This window comes from Vitis riparia, chromosome 18 (assembly GCF_004353265.1).
Source record: "Vitis riparia cultivar Riparia Gloire de Montpellier isolate 1030 chromosome 18, EGFV_Vit.rip_1.0, whole genome shotgun sequence".
Classification (NCBI taxonomy): domain Eukaryota; kingdom Viridiplantae; phylum Streptophyta; class Magnoliopsida; order Vitales; family Vitaceae; genus Vitis; species Vitis riparia.
In genome coordinates, this window is record NC_048448.1 from 31,686,179 (window position 1) to 31,710,347 (window position 24,169).

Sequence of the window (24,169 nt, forward strand, 5' to 3'; positions counted from 1 at the left end):
CTATTTTTAGGAAGTTAGTATCTATTCCTATATGCCAAGTTAGTAGAATTAAAAGGGAAAATCATTGCAGATTGTTTTTTTAAATGGTTTTGATGAATAAAATGCAGTGCTTGAGATTGTTTCTCTTCTTTTATTAGTTTTTTTTTTCATCTCATCCCCTATAAGTTCTAAGTCTCTTTATGTTTTTTTATTTAATTGATTTTCTACTTCATTTTTGTATTTGATGAATGCGTCTTTTACTTCATCTTTGTTTTTCAAAAGATTTACCTATGTATATCTTGAGTAGTCATGTATGAAAGTTATGTAAAATCTTTTACTACATCTAGTCATTACATTTTTTTAAATCTCCTAAGCAATTATGAATTAAACTTAGTAGTTTTGATTCTCTTTTTATTATTTACAAGACTTCTTTATGGTTTTAGATTCCACTCAAGATTCACATTTTTCATGGTTTTCTAAGGAAAATTTAGGAATTAAATTTAGATAATCCATTTTCATTATATATTCACATGCCTTAGCCTACCATGCCATAAACCACAAGAGTCAACTAAGCAAGTAGAAAAAGATGCATTATTATTAATGATTTCCAAAACATTTAACATAAAGAGACCTTAATTAAAATAACCTTTCCCAACAAATACATCGTTCTTGGTTATGACTATTTTAGCAGACTTGAACAAAATCCTTACTCCTGCCTTTCCAAGTAGTGATACAGACACCAAGTTTCAATGGATATCTAACACATGTAGGACATCATTGAGAGCGAGTACTTGTCTTAAGGTTAGCTTGAGGAAAACTTTCCATTTTCCGATCAATGGGGAAGATTTAAAGTCACCTATGAATACTTGTTTCTCTCATTCTTTTATCGCAATATAGGAAGTGAATGCATTTCTGTTGCCACAAATGTGCCTTGTAGCCCTAGAGTCTACCACCCAATCCTTTAAACTGGTGACCATGCTCACCTCAAAAGAGATTATCGCAATGATCACCTCTATCTTTTCCACGTTTGTTCTTCGGTTGGACTTTTCAATTCTTTTTTTATGGCGGTACTGAGCTACATGATGTCCATGCTTGCCATTGATAAAAAAATTACCCATTTTCTTAATAGTTGGGTTCTAGATGTTGTTTGTTATGTTAAGCTTGGTCATATAGTTTTGTTTTATGAACTTATTGTTTTTGGGCTTTGGTATTTCTTCTCCCATATTTGCCTTGGAGGACAATTCTTTAGCTTTCTCCTTCGTGTCCCTATTTTGGTTCTGTTCCTCAATTCTAATATGGATTATGACATCTTTTAGGGACTTTTTTTTTTTTTTTTTGTGCTTCATACTATTTTTATACTATTTCCAAGAATTTAGAAGAGTCTCTATTAAATACCTAGCCACAAAAGGTTAAGGTAATTTTATGTCTTTGCTGGCCAAATCATTAATAAGCAGCTAGTAGTCATGGATTTTAGATGATAATCTTTATCCTTAGTCATTTGGAATTTCCTAAAAATTCCCTATGATATATTTCTAGGTCCTACATCTTTCAAAGTATATTTTTTATTCATGACATCCTAAATATCTTTTTCAATTTTGTTTTGACAATAAACATCAAACGATTTATTTGTGAGGATGCTAAGAATGACATGCCTAACTTGTTTATTTTCAATTTCCCAGGTAGGCAAAGATTCAGAATCATCTTCAAGTTTTGGGTCATTCAAAATATGTTTCAAGTTCACTACATCTATAGTAGAGAATACTATTTCTAGTCATCTCTTGAAGAATTTCCATTGATGGAATTTATTTTAGAGGTGTCAAGATGGATGTGAACTAAGGAAGTCTTCATTTATGACATACTTTAAGATTGTTGTTTCTATAGTATAAAATAGTTAATCAAAATGACCTAGCCCAAAACTAAACAAACAAGTAACAAAACAAATAAGAATGGATACTTATTGGATAATCATACTAAGGCATGGCAAGGCACCCTCATCAAATATGAACTCGGTGTAGAAGGGTACTTGACGCCTTACCTCTAGAATATAATAGTTAATACCTTGCCTTAGGTGCACTCCTGTGGCGAGGTGTACAATATAATTCAAAATCTTCTAAATATAATTCCTCTAATTAAGGAAAGGATAAGAGGGTTGTAGTTAGAGATGAATGCAATAAATTAGGAGGCTGCAATTGGTTTGTAGTAGTGACTTGGTGTAGTATGATTGAATGTAGCACTTATGGGTACAACCTCGGGTAGATAGTTGTACTAGTGTGGGTGTTGCAATGGTGGATGCAACAATATGGTTGCTACAGTGGAAAATGCAACATGTGATTGTTGCAATAGAAGCAAGTTGTAACATGCACTAGTGTTTCAAGTAATGGCTATGTATCTAATAGAAATAAGGGGCAAATAGAGAAAAAGTTGGAGACCACAATATTTAGAGAGAGAAAACTTGAAAGAATGAGATAAAAAAAATCTTTGAAGGGACTACCTTTTATAAGTAAAGGACTTGAAGGAACTCTCCAAAAAAATCGTCGAATGACCACAACAAATATTTTTTTAAAACAAAAATCATGTTGGTACATGACTTATTCTTTCTTCTAATAGGAAAGACTTAGTCACCCATTGAAGAGTTAAGTCAAAACTAGGAGATGACACCACCTATAACTCATGCACTCTTCCTATAAAAACTACTATATTAGAGAAAAGGCAAAACCATATAACTATATAACAACAGCAAAATGTTAGTAAAATAAAGAGCCCAATTCTTTTTAGAAATAATTTATGGAATGGTGATCAAATAATAGCTCTTAGTGATAGAGGTTAATAACTAGTTAGGAAAATAAATGAAAAATATGAAGAAATAAATGAACTACTAACTTTTGGTAAAACCTTTGATTATGATGTTGAGGAGATTCAGATGACAAGGAATATCTTGCACTAATGCTAAGAAAAACCCTCTTATTACCTGAGAGTGAAAATGAGGAAAACTAGTTAAAGTCATTTTCCACAAAACACACATCAATGAAGTTGAAAATGTAATATGATTATAAATAGTGTTAGCTCTAATAATTTTCTCACAAAAACAATTGACAAGTTCCATCTCAATATCAAGAACCATCATTTCTTAAGAAATTCTAATATTGTTTAGTCCTATTTTCTATAATATAAACATACTATGACAATGTTTGGTGTGATATGTTTCCCATGGATATATGTCGTACTTCCTTGGAAAGACCATGTTAGTAAGATCATTAAATGCTAATGATGGAAAAAAATGCTTATACTTTTTGAAAAGGAAAATGTAAAATCACTATGCATTTTTAAGAAATTCAATCATTGTTTAGTTCTATTTTCTGTAATATAAACAAATTAACCATGAAAAAAATGTGGTGTGATATGTTTCCCATGGATGCATGTCATACTTTTGGGGAAAGACCATGTTAGTATGATCATTCAACGCTAATGATAGAAAAAAAAATACTTATACTTTTTGAAAAGAACATGAAATCACCACACATGAGAAGTCAAAGACAAATGGATAAGAGAAGGTTAAGGAAAATTCTCTTACAATTAAGGAGTTAATTAAAGAATCTAAATCAACATGTATGAAAAAAAATACTTATACTTTTTGAAAAGGAAAATGTGAAATCACCATGTAATTTTTAAGGAATTCAAAAATTGTTTAGTTCTATTTTTTATAATATAAACAAACTATGGAAAAATTTGGTGTGATATGTTTCCCATGGATGCATGCCATACTCCTGTGGAAAGACCATGTTAGTATGATCATTGAACACTAATGATAGAAAACAAAATACTTATGCTTTTTTAAAAGAAAAACATGAAATCACCACACATGAGAAGTCAACGCAAACAAAAAAGGTTGGAGGTGGTTAAGGAAACTTCTCTTATCTTTAAGGAGTTAGTTAAAGAATCTAAAGCAACAAGTATTGGTAGCTAAAGAAAAGGTTGTGACTTTCTCATTTTCTTAAGAGGTTAAAGCGTTGATCTAAATACCTATTGATGTGATTCCTAGTGATTATTCTTTGAGTTATCTTTTATATGCAATTTAGTGTCGATACCAAACAAGGCATCCTATAAAATAACATCTAAAAAGTATAAGGAATTTCAAAGACAAAATATAATGATGTTGGAAATGAGCTATATTATAGAAAATATTAGCTTATGTGTAATTTTGGCCTTAGTTACACCTAAAAAGAATAGATCTTAAACAATGTTCATTGATAGTGGAGTTATCAAATATAGATTTCAAATATATATTTAGGCTTGATGATATGTACATGAAGAATAGGAGCTTGAGGTTTTCTAAGTCAAGGGAAAAAAAAACTGGCCTATTATAGTGAAAAACTTAATGAAACCTATTAGAAATGGGTTTGGGTGCCCAAATAAATTGACTAGACCTGACCCAACCTAATGATGTAAAAACAATTAGAGGGAGCAAATTTTGGGGCTTTTATAACTATCCGAAAATTATCACTATAAATAGGAGAAATTTTTTTAGGAAAACTCTTGCTCTCTCTTTCTCTCTCTCTAAGAAAATACAAAATGTCATTCTCCCACACAGTACAAAAAAGTTTTTTTTTTCCCCTTAAAAAAGACATTTATTTCTTGAAACTTGGTTTTATTGGTGAAAACAAAAGGTTAAAGCTCTTATGCTATGGAAACAAGAATGGTTTTTGTATTCGTAGTTCTATTCAAGACCTAGGGTAAAAAATTTGTTAGTGAATTAATCAAATCATGATTTTTGGGCATCTTTGAATGTAACTCAAAACTCTTTCCCAACATTGGTACCAAAACAACTATTTAGATTGTTTGTTGGAATGTGTGTGTGTATATATATATATACCTTTTTTTTTATTGTGGTTATAGAAAAACACCTTTTTTGTTTTTTTAAATGGGTTCTAGATAATTTCTATAGAAAGCCACTTTTTATTATTATTTCAAGATACTTGTATATGATAATTTCAAATGGATTTTGGATAAGTTTTTACAATAGAATCATTTTTAATTATTGTTTCCAAATAATTGTATATGATAATTTTAAGTAGGTTCAAAATAAGTTCTATAGTGGAACCATTTTTTATTATTGTTTATGGATAATTGTATATGATAATTTTAAATGGATTTTGGATTTTTTTTTTTCTATAGAGCAATTTTTTGTAATTATTTCCATATAAATGTATATGATAATTTTTTAATTATTTAATCCAATATTATTTTAGCGGAATTAAACCTTTAATGGAGAGGCATCGCCATACCATTTTTTTATAATTCAAAACAAGCATATAAGAATCAAAATTATTGGGAAATAACATCTTTGAATGGTAAAAAAAATCTAAATTAATAAAAAGGAAAGAGGAGTCTTTATAATTAAATATTTTATTTGTTCAAATATTTAATTAAAATGAGTGTATGATACTCATTAAAATTAGGTCAATAAATAATTTTTTTGTTAAATCTAAAATAGTATGAATAAAAATAACTAAGAAAGTACTAGAGGGTAGAGGACCTTAGTTGGAATTGGATATGCTAATAAACTACATGAGGAACCCTAACCATCCTATATATCAACATGTGGATCATGTTGTTAACATGATTAAGAGATTAAAAGTGAAGTATGTTTTTCCATCAAGCTATAAGAAGTGGATTTTGCAAATATCATTAATTGAACCAAAGGTTTAAATTTTAGAACAAGGTCTAAGGGGTGCGAAAATAGGTCTTTTGATGACTTAATAGACATTTTTAAAGAATATTGATTAATATGCTTTGTGGCAAATGCCATGAAGCAAACAATATTAGTGCTCTCTATTTCTTCTGAGTTGTGAAGTGTAAGAAATTTAAATATGTCAAGCATAAAATACTTTAGAGATTTATGCTTATTGAAAAGAACCTATAGAGTTATAGTATACATTATTTTAGTCTGGATATATTGGATTTTCATTTTTTTTTTATATAGAACATAAATATTTGATATGTAAGACATGAAATGAATATTTATCTTTAGATAAATTAGTCTATCTTTTATTAGCATGTCTTCATTTATTATATATATATATATATATATTGTTGATACATGCTAGTTGAACAATATTGTTTTATAAAGTAGGAGGTTTTAGGTTAAAAAGAAATTTAAGAATTTTTTTGCCTAAAATTAAAGATATTTGCATAAATTATTTCTAACTTGTAATAATTAAAATTGAATGTAGGAGCTGATTGCGAATATAGTGAACTGTCATTTTTATTACAATTTAAGTTTATTACATATTAGAAGATAACAAAAATAAGTAAAAGTATCAATATCCATAAAAGTACCAATTAATAAAGATTACGTAATATCTCGAAAGTTGAAATTAGTGGTACAACTAAGAACATCATAGCAAAACTAAACAAGGAAGAGAAATTTAATGGTGATAACCAATGTTTTAAAAATCAGATCGGTCATTAAATAAAAAAAGTTATCAATTCACAATTTAATGGTTGGATCGGTGGTTGAACCGCAATCAAACCGATGACATTATAAATATATATTAATAATTATTATAAAAAACACATATATAAATATTTATATTTGTTTAAATGATTTATATGACTAAAATTGAAAAATAGGATATATAAATATTTTCCATAATATTATCAAAATGGTTGTGTAGTATAATGGTTGTGTTCATTTGGTCAACCATGGTACAAGGTTCAAATCCCCACTATGCAATTCTTTTCTATTATAACCACAATCTATCCCACATCAAAAAATCACAAGGCATATATGTGATATAAATACCTTACCCATTTAATGAAGAGACAATTGTCATGGTGGGTTGGATCTTCTCAGTTAATGTATATACAAGTAATGGGGTTGTTAAGGGAAGAAATTTTGGTCCAATTGAATGAAAAATCCCAACTATTGAGGGAGAAGCCTTTGAGCCAATTGAATGAAAAATTCAACATGTTTTTGATCAAATAATAGTTGATTGGTTCATAGAAAATCAGACGGTCCATCCGGTTTAGCAATCCAACCGCCGATTAGAGTAGTTTGAAGATAGTCCAACCTATGAACAATTTGTTTCACATGACTAGACTGGAGAGGTCAACAGTTGAATCAAGTTATGTAAGAACCTAAATAAGGAAACTATGCTCAAATCACAAGGCATATATGTGATATAAATACCTAGCCCATTTAACGAAGAGGCGATTGGCGTGGTAGGTTAGACCTTACTCCTTTAATGTATATACAAGTAATGGGTTGTTGAAGGAGGAGCTTTTGGGTCAACTGAATGAAAAAGCCCAATTGTTTAGGGATGAGCTTTTGAGCCAATTAAATGAAAAACCCAACATTTTTCCAGTCAAAACATAGTTGATTGGTTCATAGGAAATTGGATGGTCCATTTGGTTCGATAGTCTGACGACTGATTCAAGCACTTTGAAGATGGTCTAACCTACAAACGGTCTATTTCACTTGAACGAACCAGAGAGGTCAACGATTGAATCAAGTTATGCAAGAATCTAAATAAGGGAACTATGCTCAACATAGAAGGGATACATGATCACTCATGAAATGTGGAAGCTCTAAAACAAAAAGTATAGTGGACTTTCAACTACAAAATTGAGAAAACTTGTAATAAAATTTGGAAATTATAAGATGTGACCTAACCATATTATGAAATAACATCTTAGAGAGATGAAAATAATGATAAGAGAGCTTAAAACATTCAAGCATGTCCCTATTGATGAGTAACAATTGAATACATTCAAATTGATGCTTTGAACTCTTTTTATTTGAAACCAATATTGAATAGTAGTTACAATTGGTCTCAAATATAAGGGTCCAACTTTTCAACAAATACAAGTTAATATATTAAAAGATGCTAAGAAAGAAGTTAGGTACTTATGAACTCTTATTGTTGCACTTCACAAAAAGTTGGATACACAATAATGAATGATGGTTTAACATATAACATACAAAGAACACTTCTTAATTTCTTAATTTATTATCTTAAAAAATGTGCATCAAAGTTGACAATATTTATTTATAATGATAATAAATTTGTTAAGATGGTTAGGAAAGAATTGAGAAAGATGGACAAAGATTTTATAACCCAGAGCTACTTGCATTGTTATCATATTTGTTACACTAAAAATCTCCATGATCATAAGCATGATTTGCAAGTTCTTGTAACTATTAAGTACTTTCTAGATTCCAAATATTTGAAGGATAATAAGATAAAAAATAGTTTTTATTTCTTAGGTGACAAGTTTTGGAATATTTACTTAGTAATTGTGAAAATTATGGCTCCATTTGTGCAATTATTATATATTGTTAATAATGATGAAAAACCTTCAATGGGACATGTGTATAAAAGACTACATTGGCCTCATTTGGTAATTAAGAATCTGTTTATCAACAATGAAAGACTAAAGAAGCCTTATATACAAATAATTGAATAGTGCTAGAATTGAAAACTATATAAAAATATTCATATAGGAGCTTGTTTTCTTGAACTCATATTTTCAATATATGATAAGGAAAACTTTTGCAACAAGGTAAAGGTTATAGGAACTATTATGGATGTTACTTATTGAAAAGTCATGAAAGACAAACATAAAATGGCATATGATCTAAGTGTTTTCATTGCTATATGAAAAATTTTAGGAAAGAGTTTGCTTGTTTATTATGTTATACACTTCAACTAGGCAAAAATTAGTCACTGTAAATTGTTGCCCCTCTTTACTTACTACTTACTAGTATGCTTTAATATTATTGCTCCTTTAAATTTTTTAATGTTTCTTTTTCTTAGTTTTAATGTGAAAATAATAATTAAATGAATAGTAGAGGCTACATGGTTTAGGGCACCACATTTGTAAAAGTTGACAATTCAAATATTGAGTTAAACTTCATCTTCTTCATTAGGAAATTAGAGAAATTGGAATGTATTTAAATGTATACTTAATAAATAAAAAATAGATTAAGCATTAATAATATTTCTTATATACATTCATAACAACTTGTGGTAAAATGTTAATTTGGTAGAATTAAAATGTTATATGCAGTATTATCAAGGAAATGAGTTATGATCCTCTTCGTTATGAATGTATTAATGAAAATAATTGAGAAGGATTAGCTAAGAGAGTTTGATTATAAAGATATTGAGAACATTTTATATAGAGAAGGATCCATTCAAATTAATGATACACAAAATTCCACTCCTAAAGTTATAAAATTTTAATAATTATTTTTGCCATAAAAGAAGTAATGAATAATTGCTATTTTGTTCTTAATATTTATTGAAAATTTTTGTAAGTGTCAAGAATGATGACAAGGAGGCTCTGGAGCAGGTTGATTTGGAGAACTTTGATAATCCATAATGCTCATTTGGCATCTTTAGATTTTGTTCTTCGACATGAATAGTGATGTGTTTGGATATTAATATGTTCAGTACTATGATATATAATTGTTTTGTGGATGCTACTTGCATATTCAAAACTTTTTGAAAATTTAGTTTATTATTGGTGATTCCTTATGTTGTTCATGAATGATATCTATTAAGATTATCAAGAATATTATAGAGATTTAAATTAGTTAGAACATAACATCCAATTCATGAATGATATATATTAGGATTATCAAGAATATTATGGAGATTTCAATTAGTTAGAACATAACATCCAATATTGTAGTATAAATAATATATTCGTAGAATTTTATTTTGGAAAAAGTTCGTACGTAAAATTTATTTATTTTTATAATTATTTTTATTTTTAATAATATATAAATTATATGCTTATTATGTCATCTAAACTTATAGTTTAATAGTTCATTGGTAAAATCAATCTAGTTTAATAATTGTTCCACTTCTAAAAAGATCGTTCTTGTTAACTTTATGGCAAATGTTAGATAAGAAAAAAGGAAAACAAAATCATGAAAATTAATAGGAAAAGTTACAATAAATATTTCAATTTTAATTTAAAAAAAATATTTTTTATGATTAATTTTATTGAAATACCTTTTTTATTGAGATTATTCTTCCATCAAATTCCTTTCTTCTTCATCAAAGTTTATTCTAACTTGAATTGTTTTTATGTGTTATATTTTCCATCCCCTCAACCAAATTAGAATGGAAAGTTCTTGAGAAACGGACAACAATAGGGAAGCAGAATGCTAATGTGCATAATCCCTATTACAATAATTTCGTTTGTCTTATCCCTTGTCCGAGACCATTCAACCCTTGCAACTTCAGAGAGAGAGGGAGAGAGAGAGAGAGAGAGAGAGAGAGAGAGAGGTATTTTCACCACCAGTAAACTGTTAATTTGATACCTTTTCTATCAGCAGGTCAATATTTTAATTACATACTTTTTCTATCACCAAGTCAATATTTTAATTACTTCCTACATGGAGAGTAACAATTTTACATTGCATTCAAGAATAATTATGGCATCCAAGGAAGAAGATAATAGGACAAGATCAACTCAATTGGTGAATCAAATAGGCATTTTTCTAATTTCTAAAAGGAGATGAAAGGGACTTCCCACCTAGAATATTTATGAGAATATGAGGAAAGACCATCAATCAATCTCTCTTTAATTTTTTATTAATTAAATATTTATTATCAAGGAAAAAATCATAAGACCATGCCTAGTTCTTTATTCACAAGTCTAATAATCTAAGCTCATTTATCATTAATACTAGTTAAATTAATTAATCATTTAGCTCTTAGGTTTTAATTTTTAAAAATTATAATTAAATCTAAGGAAACAAACAAGGTGTCATATATGGATGACTTAACATTAAAAAAAAAAAAAAAGCAAAAATTTTTATTAATCAAAGTGAATTTTTTTTAATTAATTAAAGGGGTATTTGGTAAAACTTAATACTAATAACTTAATGACTTAAATTAATGTTAAATTAAATTATTAACTTAAAACTTATCACTTAATTCTTACTTTAAGTATTAAAGTTATTTGATAAAATTAAGTTAAAACTTATTTTATATTATCAAATTAAAACTAGCATAAAAGACATTGAATAATAATGAAGGTTGTGGAATAGTAAAGGAGATGATCATTGAGGTAATCGGATAAATGAGAGTAAAAAAGTAAAAATGAAGATATAGATTTAAAAATAATTTAATTATTTTTGTTTTCCATTTTAAGTTATTTAATAAAATATATTTAATTTATTTAATAACTTAAATTAATTTAATCAATCACTTTAAATAATTAAATTGATTTACTAAATACCATTAAGTTAGTTGACTTTTGAGCACGTCTTTATCATTTACAATAAAATATATATACAAAAACTTGCAATTTTTAGATGATTATAAATTGAGGAAGTAATTTATTATTATTATTATTTTTTATTTCTATTTTTCCATTAATGTAATGATGAAATTGTGAAAACCCACATGAAACTATTATTGGTTGATTGAAACTTCCAAAATCTGTCGGTTACACACTTACACTCATAGATGGGGCTCCTCATTAGCAAAAATAAATCATTGTTTTACTTAATCTTTAATTATTTTCTCAAAATGTGTGTCTAAACTTTTGTCAACAATTTCATAAATGTTCAATTAACTTTTTCTTTTTTGAATTTTTTAGGAAAAATATATGATATTAATTTGATATCTATTTAATTTTTAATATGACATAAAATTTAGATCGATAAAAAATGGCATAAATATATAAAATAAAAAATTAAATATAAGATACAAAACAAAAAAAATTGAAAGATGGAATATAGTTATTTTTAAATGATGTTAAATAATTTTTATTTTGTAAATAATTTAAAAATATATTTATTATTATATGGGTTTTCTGATTTTTTTATTTTTAAGGAAATTAGGTTGCAGGTGGGGATGATTAAAGAAGCACATTAAAGCAATGAGTTGTCACTAGTGACAGGTAAGGTCCAACCAACAACTGTCATACACATGAATCATTAGAAAATTGGAATCCCATACTTCCAAATTTCAACAACAATATTCTCTCAAATTTCCTTGGTTTCAACTTCAATCATGCCTTACTGCTTTGTAAGATAAGATCCAATTGGAGCAAACCCTCATCCAGATTTATTTATATGACTGCAGATACAGATGAAAGTCCTTTATTGGTAGACCTAATAATAACCATGGCAAGTCAACTTTAGTGGAGTATGGCAGCTGTTTGATATTCCATTTGCCTTTGTTTAGAAGAAACCCTAATCATTGCTAGATAAGAAAATTAGCTATTTATAAAACAACATGTTGTTTATCTAAAGACAGTGGATACATGGGTTTGTATCATTTGTTTCACTCTTTTATATTTTGGGTTTTCTATAATATTGAAAGGTATTTTTTGTTTTTTTTTTTAAAAATATTTGTGTCAAAAGGTTGAGATAATACCTGTATTTTAAAAAATAATTCTATTATAATAATATTTTTAAAAAGAACATTTTTTTTAAAAGAAAATCCCTTATTCAAGTATCTAGATTTAGTCAAATACATCAAGTGCTGCCATTAAAGGTTATGAAGCAAAATTGATATTTTAGAATTTTCGTGATATTTCAAATTAGCATTGATTATTATTCTAATGATAAATTGAAAGGACATACAAGATTAGGATCAAAATTAAAGAACCCAAATGGAAATATAACTAAATTTTAATTAATAAGATTATGACACCATATTAATTAAATTAATGATACTGAATAGCTTAATTGAGATTCTTGCACAAAGATATAAAAGTCCTTAAGTTGCTGTCCTCATCAAAGGATGAAAGTGAAGTATCATTTTCCTATCCAATATATCAGGTAACTTGTAGAAATACAATTTCCCTAACTTGCCTAGAAAGCATATTACCTTATCTTTTCATGGAAAGTCCATTTAAAGAGTGAGTTATAGAGATGATTGTTCAAGGGATATTAATTGTGAGGAATTAATGAACAAATGATGTGTAGCTATCAAGCACCATCAAGAAAATAAGGTGGTCAAAGAAAGATTGGAGGATGAGTGGTTGCACTACCTCAAGGTATAAAGATGAGATGACTAAACTTGTAAGATCTGGAACTCCCATGGTCAAAATCTAACTTTGAAAGAAAAATAATGAAAGTAGCAATAAATCTTCTATGTAAGCCCCAAATGGAAGTTGTATTTTGAGATCATTTATTCAAAACAACCTTTTCAACTTAATTTTGATTGGGTTCTCTACAAATGCCACTAATTGGAATTAGTCAATGACTTGTGAAATGGGCTTGTGATTTTGAAGTTTGATAATAATTTTTTGTTGGTGGAATACAAATATGAATTAACTTGACTCGTGTGTTGCCTCCTTTTTCACCTTTTGCACATGGGTCTTTGATTTAATATTACATATCAAAATGGATACTAAAAACATTATCCTTCATGAATGACCTTGAAACATTTATGGTTATACTTAAAAAGGGTTTTAAAATTTCCTTAGGTTGAAATAAGAAGTGAGAAAATCTATAATTATAACGAAGTTCATGGTTACAAGTTGGAGAATTCCGAATCAAAGGTTTTATTATCTTTCAAGGAAAAATGTAATAGAATCAATATATTGGTAAGTTGATTTACTATCTGCAAGTAAATTAAGTGAGAAAATCTTGATCTCTAGAATTGTGGCTAGAATAAATTGTCTTCCTAACTTGCTCATGTTGGCCGATGAGAAACCCAACTTGATTTACTTCTTGATTCATTAATTCTCTTGCTTGAATTGGGTTGTCATGGACAAAGAAGATCCAATTTGATTTGTTGTGATAAAAGTAAGGCTTGAGACATTGACTTTGTGAAAATATATCAACAAGTTAAAATTTGAGGGAACAAATCTTATAACAATAATTCTAAGTACATTTTTTTCTTGAATAAGATGATTGTTAGACTCACAATCAGTTTGACCATGGAAAACTTGATTCATAGACATACATAAAACATTCAAATTATGATAAGGAAGACCATGAATCCTTTGTGGTGGAATACCAATATCATGAAGAAACAATGATACAAATATGGTTAGGAGTGAGATTGATTTGAAAGCACTAGATGAGACTCACAATAGCACAAAACACTATTGATTCGGTACCAATCATTCCCATTTCTAGTACACCAGTGGTTTGTCGTAGTGGGAAGATTATTGCTTAACCAAACTGATAGATGTATTTAGGACAATCTTTTGAGGTCATTCTAGAGGAAAATGAAATTGATCTCACAGATAATGATGAAGTAATAAGGAATGTGATGCACATATTTGGCATAAGGATATAGAGGCAAAGTTAGAATCTGTGTTTTTTAATCTAGTTTAGGAACTTGTAGAAGCACCTAAAGGGATAAAATATATAGGGTGCAATTGAGTCTATAAGAAGAAGAAGGGAGTAGATGGAAATATTGAGACATATAAGGCTAGGCTTGTAGTCATGTAGACCTCACAAGCCCATCGATCTTCTACCATGATGACTCTTTCCTTGAACCTCAAAACTAAAGAGGTCGAATCCTCTCTAGGGTTAATGGCTAAAGCTCTCTCTTTCTCTCTTTCTAGGAGTGAATGGAATGAAAGACTATCAAGATTAAACCCTAAACCCTTAAGATGAGTTTATATAGGTCTTTAGTAGGCTTAGGTCACTTAAACTAGTCTACTTGGGTCCTAACTAATTAAATAACTCAATTGTGCAACCTTATGTATTTACTAAAATGTCCTTATACACAAATGTGAGTGGAAAATTCAATTAACCCTTATAAATTATGTCATTAAGGAATTTGAACTCGAGCTAAGACTATTGAGACCAATAGGCAAACACTAAATCCCTTTAAATACAATTATGAAGTTAATTCAATATTCCACTATAAAAAGTCAACTACACTTTAGTATTTCATGTATATTACAATAAGATACAAGAACTTAGGGAACTACTATTTACTGTATGTAGTCTCCTCATAAACTGGTGTATGTAATTTAACAAGGTGAATATTATCTACCTCTCAAGATTAGCTCTACAATCCTTGAATTTCAAATTCTTCCATTATATGATTAACTCATATACTCTATGCTCTTTAGTTCCAAATAGGGAACTACTATAACTATAGATATCTTGAACACATGTCCTTAGGATCATCTAAGGGGACACACGATCTCAATCTCCATGAGATATCAAGAATACCTATTGTCATCGGCCTCCATCAATCGTGATCCAATACATATGGAATGTGTGACCACCTTAGGGTTTCATTTGATAGTCAAATTTTGTGACTCACCATAGATTCTATTCATTGTGTAACCATATAAATTAGTGCATTCATCATGAAATATTCATCTCGATGATTAAGACCAATTGTCCCTCTAATTAAGAGGTAATGCACTACATCTTTAAATGAATTACCTATATCCATGAACCAATTGTGAACAAATTATATTAGTAAAAACAAAGAAAAAGAAACAAATTTGCTCGAGAAAATATCAATTTGCCTAAGAAAATAAGACAATCATAAATAAGATTTTCCCACTTTCCCACTCTATAAGCTATGAAAAAAAGAAATCAAGACTCTTGTTTTATCATCTCCTCCGAGGTCTCTCAACCAAACTGTATCTCTCTTATATTTATGTTCACCCTATTTTTCTTCTCCTCCAAGACCGAACCTCGTTATCTTCCCTCTAAAATTTTCCATTTCCTATATGGTCTTCTCACATGTAGGGTATCATTATTGCTACTTTGTTTTTTCGACTATGGATTAAACCTCTAAATCAATTGTTTCTTCTAAGTGGGTCTTCTCAAACAACAATTAATTAAAAAATAGTGAGAGACTTTGATGTGTGAGAGTCACAGATGGAAAAAACATTGCAAAGAAATCAGTCTGATTAGGCAAAATTAGGTGGTTGTTGGTGCAAATGGCAAAAGAGAGGATAGAGGATGAGGTAGAGTTAATTATGCATATTCGAGGTAAAGGACTTGATGGTGGTTCAAATTTCTTGACTCTTTCTTATGGGGTTTCAATACGAGTGGTGATGACAGATTCATGGTAGTGAAATCTGGTCAAACATATTTTAGTTAATATTTTTTTTTTTCTAATTCTTGTTTTAGAAAATAATGGAATAAATATGAAGAATAATTAAAAATAAAGTATTACCTATAAAATTTATTTTTAAAACATAAAAAAAAAAAAAAATTAAAAATTCCAAATTTTTAAAAAGATTTTTATTTCAAAAAAAATATTATAAAACATTTTTTAAAAATCATATTTTAAAACTTCTTTTTCTCAATCCCTATTCCATCTACACATCATGACACCTCCTTGGAAAACGAAGGATACCTGCCAATCTCTAGAAAGGACAATTCTCTCTTTTTCCTTCTCTACATGGTACATTCTAGAGAGTCTGAACTGTACAAAGGATATACATGAGAGGAATTAATGGGAGGGGTAGAATCCTGGAAATGGAAATGTAGCTATGAGACATGAACCAAGACAATAAGCTGGTCAAAGAAGCAAAGATCAGAGGATGAGCGGCTGCACTAACTCAAGGTAACAAAATTCTAAATTTGGCTTAGCACATCATACAAAGAAAAATCATGACAATTACCACCAAACATGAGAAATGTCAAACTAGAGTTTTATTTTTTTGGTAAATTAAATAAGAGATTTATGTTTTTTTTTTATTTTTTATTTTAAATTTTCCTTTCTTGGCTACTTTTTGTTAGCTCCTGTATACAAACCCGAAAAAAATTAGAGTTTTAATATCATATTAGAGTGGTAGTTATCTTAGGATTGTAAATTTGGTTCATTGGCTAAAAACCTAGTCCAGGCATAAGCCTAGCCAATCCCTCTAGGACAGATTTGGGCTGATTGGCCCGACCAGTGAAGCCCAAGCCCAATCTACAAGATGGGCTGAAGTGTCTTGCAAATTATGATAAGAAAGGTCCCCAACCCTTTTAGAACATGTAAAAAAATATGTTTGATTAAGGAGGATAAGATAATACACATATTTGAAAAAATGATTTTAATGTATTGAAAATTACGTAAATAACCTCATTTTAACTTTTTATAAAAGTGCTTGATGTGAAATAGGGATTAGAAAACTAGTGGAGGTTACTTTTGTTCAAAAGAAGTTAAATTTCATGTTTTTAAAAGAGAGAGGTCATTATTTCGATTTTGGATTTTCAATGACCTTTTTAATAATAATAATAAAAAATTATTAGTGATTCATAACCAATAAGTTAAAATTAATGCTTGGGTATTGGGCCAGGCCTGGGCTAGGACTTAATTTATTAACATAATCTAAAGGTCTATATGGGCCAAGCTAAGGGTGACCAACACTCGGTCTATTTGGATAGTTGGGTAGTCCAAAAACTAAGATGGTGATTGTTTTTTGATTGAATAAAAAAAATCAAAATATTTGACTTTTTCTACTCAATTAAAAATAATATTTTAATATCAACTAATATAATTAAAGTAAACTTCCTATTAATAAGTCTAGTTTAGTCATATTGGTTGACATTAACAAGTTACTTTTAATTGAATAGAAAAAATTAAATATTTTACATTTTTCAATCAACCAACAAATAAAACGCCACTTAAAGAAATGAACTAAATATGAATTTAATGTTGGTCCAGGATCAACGATCATGTTTAAGGTTATAGAGATTAATCATAATACCATATAGAAGAAAGGAATATTAAAAATCTTAATGACGGAGAAATTTAGTATTTGTGGTGATGAATTTTTAAAAATTTATTCCTATTTAAAAAAAAAATTAAACACATAATGAAGAGCATTCTGAACATGGATTAAATATCAATGTTTTCAAAATAAGATCAATTATTGAATTGAAAAAGTTGTCAGTTCATGATTCAATGGTCAGATTGATGGTCGAACTACGGTTGAACCAATGATTACATAAATATGTATTTTATATATTATTAACATTTAAAATATTTATAAAAAATTTTAAATATATAAAACATTAAAGATCAATAATATTTATTTTTTTCATCTTTAATATTATCAAGTTAATATATATAAATGTATTAATATTTTAAATTTTTTGTTAAGTAAAATATATATAATATTTAAATGTAAAGATATTTATTGAAAGTTATTTAATTTAACTATATATATATATATATAAAGTCATATATCTTATTATTTTACAGTTATAAAAATTATTATATTATTTTATTTATATTATTTACAATTTTATTATTATAAAAAATTTGAGAACTTTATTGTTATATAATTTGTTGTTGTGTGAAAATATTAAAAAAAACTCTAATAGTACAGTGGTGCAAAACCTCAAGGTGGTTATGCTTCAAAATTTTTTTCTCATTCCTCCCTCGCAGCAATCCCACATTGAAGGAGATAGGAAGTAAGATGGCTTTATATTGCCACACATTAACCCTTCTCACAAGCAACTTCAAATGGCTCTTTGGATAGCTCAGCCCCACGGCAATGTTAAAATCCATTTTGGCCCAGGCGGCCCCGTTCGACAGCGGATCAATGGCATCCCCGGCTCAACATGCGACCCGGATCGGATCAGGCCTGGTCACCGGTTGAACCGGCCGGGTTTTAAATCGAAGATCATTGTGTGGATTTTTATGGCAAGTCTTCAATACGTACACAGCATTCAATGTTCTCTTCTCATTGCCTTGGAAACTGAAAAATGTAATTTCTTATGACAACCACTTCTAAAATACTACACCTAACCGTCGACCTGCAACAGATATGTACAAATTTAAGATAACAATTCTCATTGAACATGTCTACAACAATTGACGTACCTGAATCCAAGTGCATTCATAATGCACGTCCCCTATTGTATATGTAAGATTTTGCAAAATACAAGTATAAACTCAATCCTACCGCACTCAGCCCTGCAAGAACCCAATAATAGTAATCGAGATGTGCCCGATTGAGATTATCGTTGAACCAGCTATGTTGGCCATCTCCACCAGTTGCTTTCTCAATTGCAGAGATAAGAAAGCTGCTCAAGAAGCTCCCTACTCCAAAGATACAGTGGCAGAGGGCGAGACCGACACTCCTTAATTCAGTTGGGACTTGATCATAGAAAAACTCTTGAAGACCGACCACGGTGAACACATCAGTAATTCCAAACAAGATGTATTGGGGAAGCAACCACCATACTTTCATTGGAAGAGTTGCATTTGGCACATCAACCAAGCCATATTCTTGTGCAGTTTTGAGCCGTTTCATCTCAACTAGTGCTGCAATTACCATGGAAATAGCAGACAGAAACATGCCTATTCCGATCCTCTGGAGCATTGTTATGCCAGATGGCCTCCTAGTTAAGGTTCTTGCAATGGGAACAAAGATGCGGTCATATAGGGGGACGATGAGGACAATGGAGAGGCCAATAAAGGCTTGAAGTGAAGCAGCTGGTATGTCAAACCCTGATCCAATTGATCTGTCCATGGTGAATCCTTGCTTTGTAAAGAAAGTAGATGACTGAGCATACACAATAGCATACGCCAAACAGGTAGCCCCTATGGGAAACAACCTTAAAACTGCCTTTGCTTCTTCAACATCATCAATAGTACACTGCCTTCCATTTCCTTTCAAATCATCTTGTGCAAGCAATGCCTTGTTCAGAAACCTTCCAAAAAAATCAAGTATATAGATATATAAAGGTCTTAAGGAACCTTTTTATGGTTTCTAAAAGTTAGAAATGAATTTATAAAATATCTTGATTTTGAAAAATTCTTTACAAAGGAACATGTTTCTAAAACATTATTTGACAATGCAGAAAGTTATTTGCTTTTACTTGAATTGTTGAGAATCTTGTTGTCGCAAGGTTCCTCCAGCTAAATCTTCTGTAGCTATCGATGAAGGTGTTGCTAGCCAGTTCTTACCTGCTGCAATAAACACCTGACCGATTCTCATAAATGGGCCTCTCTCATGGCCTTTGACACTATACCGATAAGTCCTAGTCCCAAGCAAGAAAAGGAGCAGCCCCAGTATCATGCCAATGCATGGGATTCCAAATCCAAGACCCCAATTCAAGTTGTCTTGAATGTAGCTCAAGACTGACTGAGTTACTATGGTAACAGAAAATACACCAAAAATCCACCAGTTGAAGAATGAGCTTTTGGCTATACACTCCACTGGATTTCGTCCATCAAATTGGTCGGCTCCAAAAGCCTGGATGCAAGGTTTGTGCCCACCTAGCCCAACTGCCACTAAATATAACGAGAAAAAGAAGAATATCATTTGGAGCTGAGGAGGAGAACACGGAATGGTTTTGTTGCTTTTTTGGCAGTCGGAATGGCTGGGAACAGGAAGCACAGCAGATAGAGTTAACATCCCTAATCCCTGTATTTGATACCAACGCATTCAATGATGACTATCATTCAAGTATAGAGTATGCTAATTAAAACACACTCTCAACCATGTCAGATAAATTACAATAGATTGGTGCCTTTAAGCATGATAATATTGTTAGTTTGAGAGCTTTAAAAACCAGGTTGAATTTAAGACATTTTAAGATGATTTTCTTCCTAACATCATCGATTTCCGTCTATCCATTGTAAGGGTATAAATCTTTCAATGATGGGAGAGTATAGAATCAAATGCAGGTGATTAATGTAATGCTCCACTCTCATTTAATAGGTCCTCACGGCCTTAAAAGGCTTTTATAAGATATCACAATCACCCTTTATGTAGATATGATGTCCTCGTTACATCGTACATGATTGTGAGGTGAAATAGATAGATGACCTTTGGGAAGCCAAGTTAACTTTCATACTATTCGAGAATTGACTCTGATATTATTCGTAGTGATCCACTCCCAACCATGTAGATATTGTCCACTCTATTGTAATATTCACATCAAATTGAGAGAAAAAATTTTAGTGCTGTATATGAATGAATTACTTTTAATATTTTAGATGTGTTTTAAAACCGTGAGAGTTTATCGAGTTAGTGGACAATATTTATACCATTGAGAGTAGTTACAAAAAATTTTAATTTTTCTTTGTTACCAGAACTAAGTTAGACCGAGGAACTGGTTGCAAACAAATCTAGTAATTCTTATGGTTCTAACACTAGAACATATCGACTAATCAATTTTCCTACCTTCACATGACTGCTAATTTCATGGATTCCCATGAATCTTTTCAAGGTAGTAAGCAAAGGGTAGGGATGAGCAAGACACCATTGTACTCCAATCATATCAATTCATTTCAGAAAGCCAACCAAAACCAGGAAATCTATATTATCACTGGATCATATCAATGACAAGGTCATTACCATTATGAAGGAGGAGGAAAACTAACCAGGATGTAGAGAAGAGAAGCAATAATGATGGTGGCATAACGACCAATATAAGAATCTGCAACAAATGCCCCTACTAATGGCATTAAACTCCCCGTCCCTGTCCATGTATTCACACTCTCGGCAGCAGAGGGTACGGACTGCCCCAGTCGGTCCGTGAGGAAGTTTATAAGATTGGACTGTATCCCAAAGTATGCAAACCTCCCCGCAACTTCAGCACCTGCTTACACAAATATGAATCTGGAGTCTTTATAAAGAAGCTATTTGGAATGTAAGCATATAATTTTATGGGTAGGATTAGGGGTTAGTGGTTGGTACCCATGATGAAATATGCGGATCTCCAACCTCCGGAGGTGGGTCTCTTGGCTGGACGGCCCTTGTGATCGATGGAGCCATCGACGGTGTCTTCCAGCAGCGGAGATCGGGGGCCTCCGGGAGTTCCAGCCATGACTTTGATTCAGCCACAAAACACACTCGGAAGGGTATTTTCTCATTTTTCTTTTGCCTTTTTTTTTTTTTCTGTACAGTGTTGCAATCAATTTGTGGGGCTTGGCATCCTTTTACTATAGGAGCCAACTTGCTCTTCAGAAGTCTCTGCGTTCTCCAATGTGATGAAATTTAAGCGTGTGTCCAAAAGCACCTTCCAATGATATTTAGGCAGTGACATGGAAAGATAAATACAAAAAAAAAAGAAAAAAGAAAAGGAAGGATGTAAGAACAATTTTGAAATTGAATTATATTAAAAATTTGCACATATTAAAATTACAAATTTACCCTCAATTATTTTATGTATTTAGGACAGGATATTTCTGTTCATTAAAACTAACATTATCACATAATAAATGTACATTATATATATTTAAGAAGTATTAAAGACACATTGTTGAACTTTAAATGTGAGGGAGAAATGTGAAAAACAAGTAATAGATTGAAAGATAAAACATAATAAATCCTAATTTTTAAATAAAATTATTAATCCATCATTAATTAGTTCAAAAAATACTTTTGAAAATATTTTATTTATAAATTATTGCAAGACTCTACCCTAACAAACTTTATGTGTAAAGGGTTAATGATGGAGAGATAGAAAACTTAATAATCTTGGATAATCAACTCAAAATAAAATATGTAAATGTATTCTCTCTAAACTAAAAGGTCCTCTAAGAGTGGTGTTGACATACCAACTATGAGTTTGTCTAAAATTGAGAAGGGCCATGTTGGTGAAGTGTGAGTGATTTATCTACATAGATGCTATCTACTATATTGATATGGGCCTAAGATCTTGATTTATCCTATTTCCATATTGTTGTTGGTGAACAATTCAATGTTTCCCACTAACTAATTTTTTTGTTGTACTTTGTATATTCTTATTGTACCATAAAAATGGACTAAGATGGGTACCCAATAGTGACCTTGTGTTTTTGTTGGCTTTAACTCTCTCTCTCTCTCTCTCTAAGATGATATTCTACACTCTCAACCCATTATGTAGAATTTCATTTTCATGAGAAAAGAAAAGGTGGATTCCAAAGATGCAAAATTTCTAGAAATATTTTTATTATTAAATAAGTAAATATGAGTTGATACTCTTGAAGAATAATTAACTAGTAATATAATAATTAAATCTAAAACACACCTAAAGTATGACTTAATATAATAGCAATGAACTTAAGACATGCTTGAGGCAATGTAGATATAGCGACTTAAAATGACATATTCCCTAAACATGGAAATGCACATACATGCAAATATTCTCCCACAAGATCATACTCATGCAAAAGAAAATTAGGATAAATTATGTAAACATGCACTATTTACAAAATATGAATAAAAAGATAGCCTAAAAAAGTGTATGTCCATGAAAAATGTATTTTGGGAAAAATGATTCTCATTTCATGCACTAAACAATGTCTGATCTTATAGTACTCGAAAAATACTTTTACATATTAATCTAACTCACATAAGGATGATACATCATTCAACCAACGAAAGTACTTTTAGTCTAAAATAGTGTTATTTTAAAACCAAAACACATGTAAGAGCATTTTGGGATAATGCGATGTTGACACTATTTTAGTATATGAAATGAAAATCATTTTTTTTTATTCTCTTTACATATATATTTTGTAAATATACAATTCATATTTACATAATTCCACCCAAAAATTATAAGAATGAGTGATCAATATAAAATTGACTAAACAAATAGTCTTTGAAAAGACAAAATTACATAGATAATACCAAATGAGGAATAACTTGAACAATAACGGCAAATGAGACATAGGTACTTGAAATTATATTGATCTTTAAACACTTCTTTTGTCAATATTTTCCCTTGAACCTTATTGTTCATCTATTACACTTGTTACTGTTGAATGATTGCCACCATAAATGCATCAAGAGCAGGTAAAGAAAACAAAAAGGAAAAAAAAAAAATCTCTTCTTAAATCACCCTAGTGCATGACACTTTAACTTTGATTAAAAATGCATGTTTGGTAAGCTATTTACCACATGAAAAATGATTAGGACTTAGATGCTCACCAAGTACTACAATCGCGGTCCATCCACTTGTAAACATTATAAGAATTAAATTTTGTTAACAAAATGCTTGCTTCCTGGGTCAGGCCTAAGCAAGGACTTAATTTTTCAGCCCAATTTGAAGAACTCCTTGGGTCAAGCTAAGGGTGGCCTGAGGCAGCCCAAACCCAAGCTAAGAGAATTAAGGCTCAGCCTGTGTGGTTGTCTAGTTAGCCCCAAAAACTAAAACTAACAAATGCACCCACAAAGAATTTTAAGCTGCCTCAAATTAGATCCATCATTTTTATGAGGGTGTATTTGGTATGCGAGAATACGACAATAAATAGAATCAAAATGAAGATAATCCGTGTAAGTATCGTGTAAAAGT

General features: G+C 30.1%; 1 protein-coding gene across 1 annotated transcript; it reads right to left on the minus strand.

Annotated features, from left to right (window-relative positions):
- Positions 1-18,594: 18,594 nt before the first annotated feature.
- Positions 18,595-21,847, minus strand: LOC117906800 (protein NRT1/ PTR FAMILY 5.10-like). The gene is made up of 4 exons (XM_034820003.1): positions 21,586-21,847; positions 21,270-21,487; positions 19,760-20,307; positions 18,595-19,591 (listed from the first exon to the last, which is right to left on the minus strand). Exons 1-4 carry the CDS (start codon positions 21,713-21,715, stop codon positions 18,775-18,777), a joined length of 1,713 nt encoding a protein of 570 aa, XP_034675894.1. The 5' UTR covers positions 21,716-21,847; the 3' UTR covers positions 18,595-18,774.
- Positions 21,848-24,169: the final 2,322 nt, after the last annotated feature.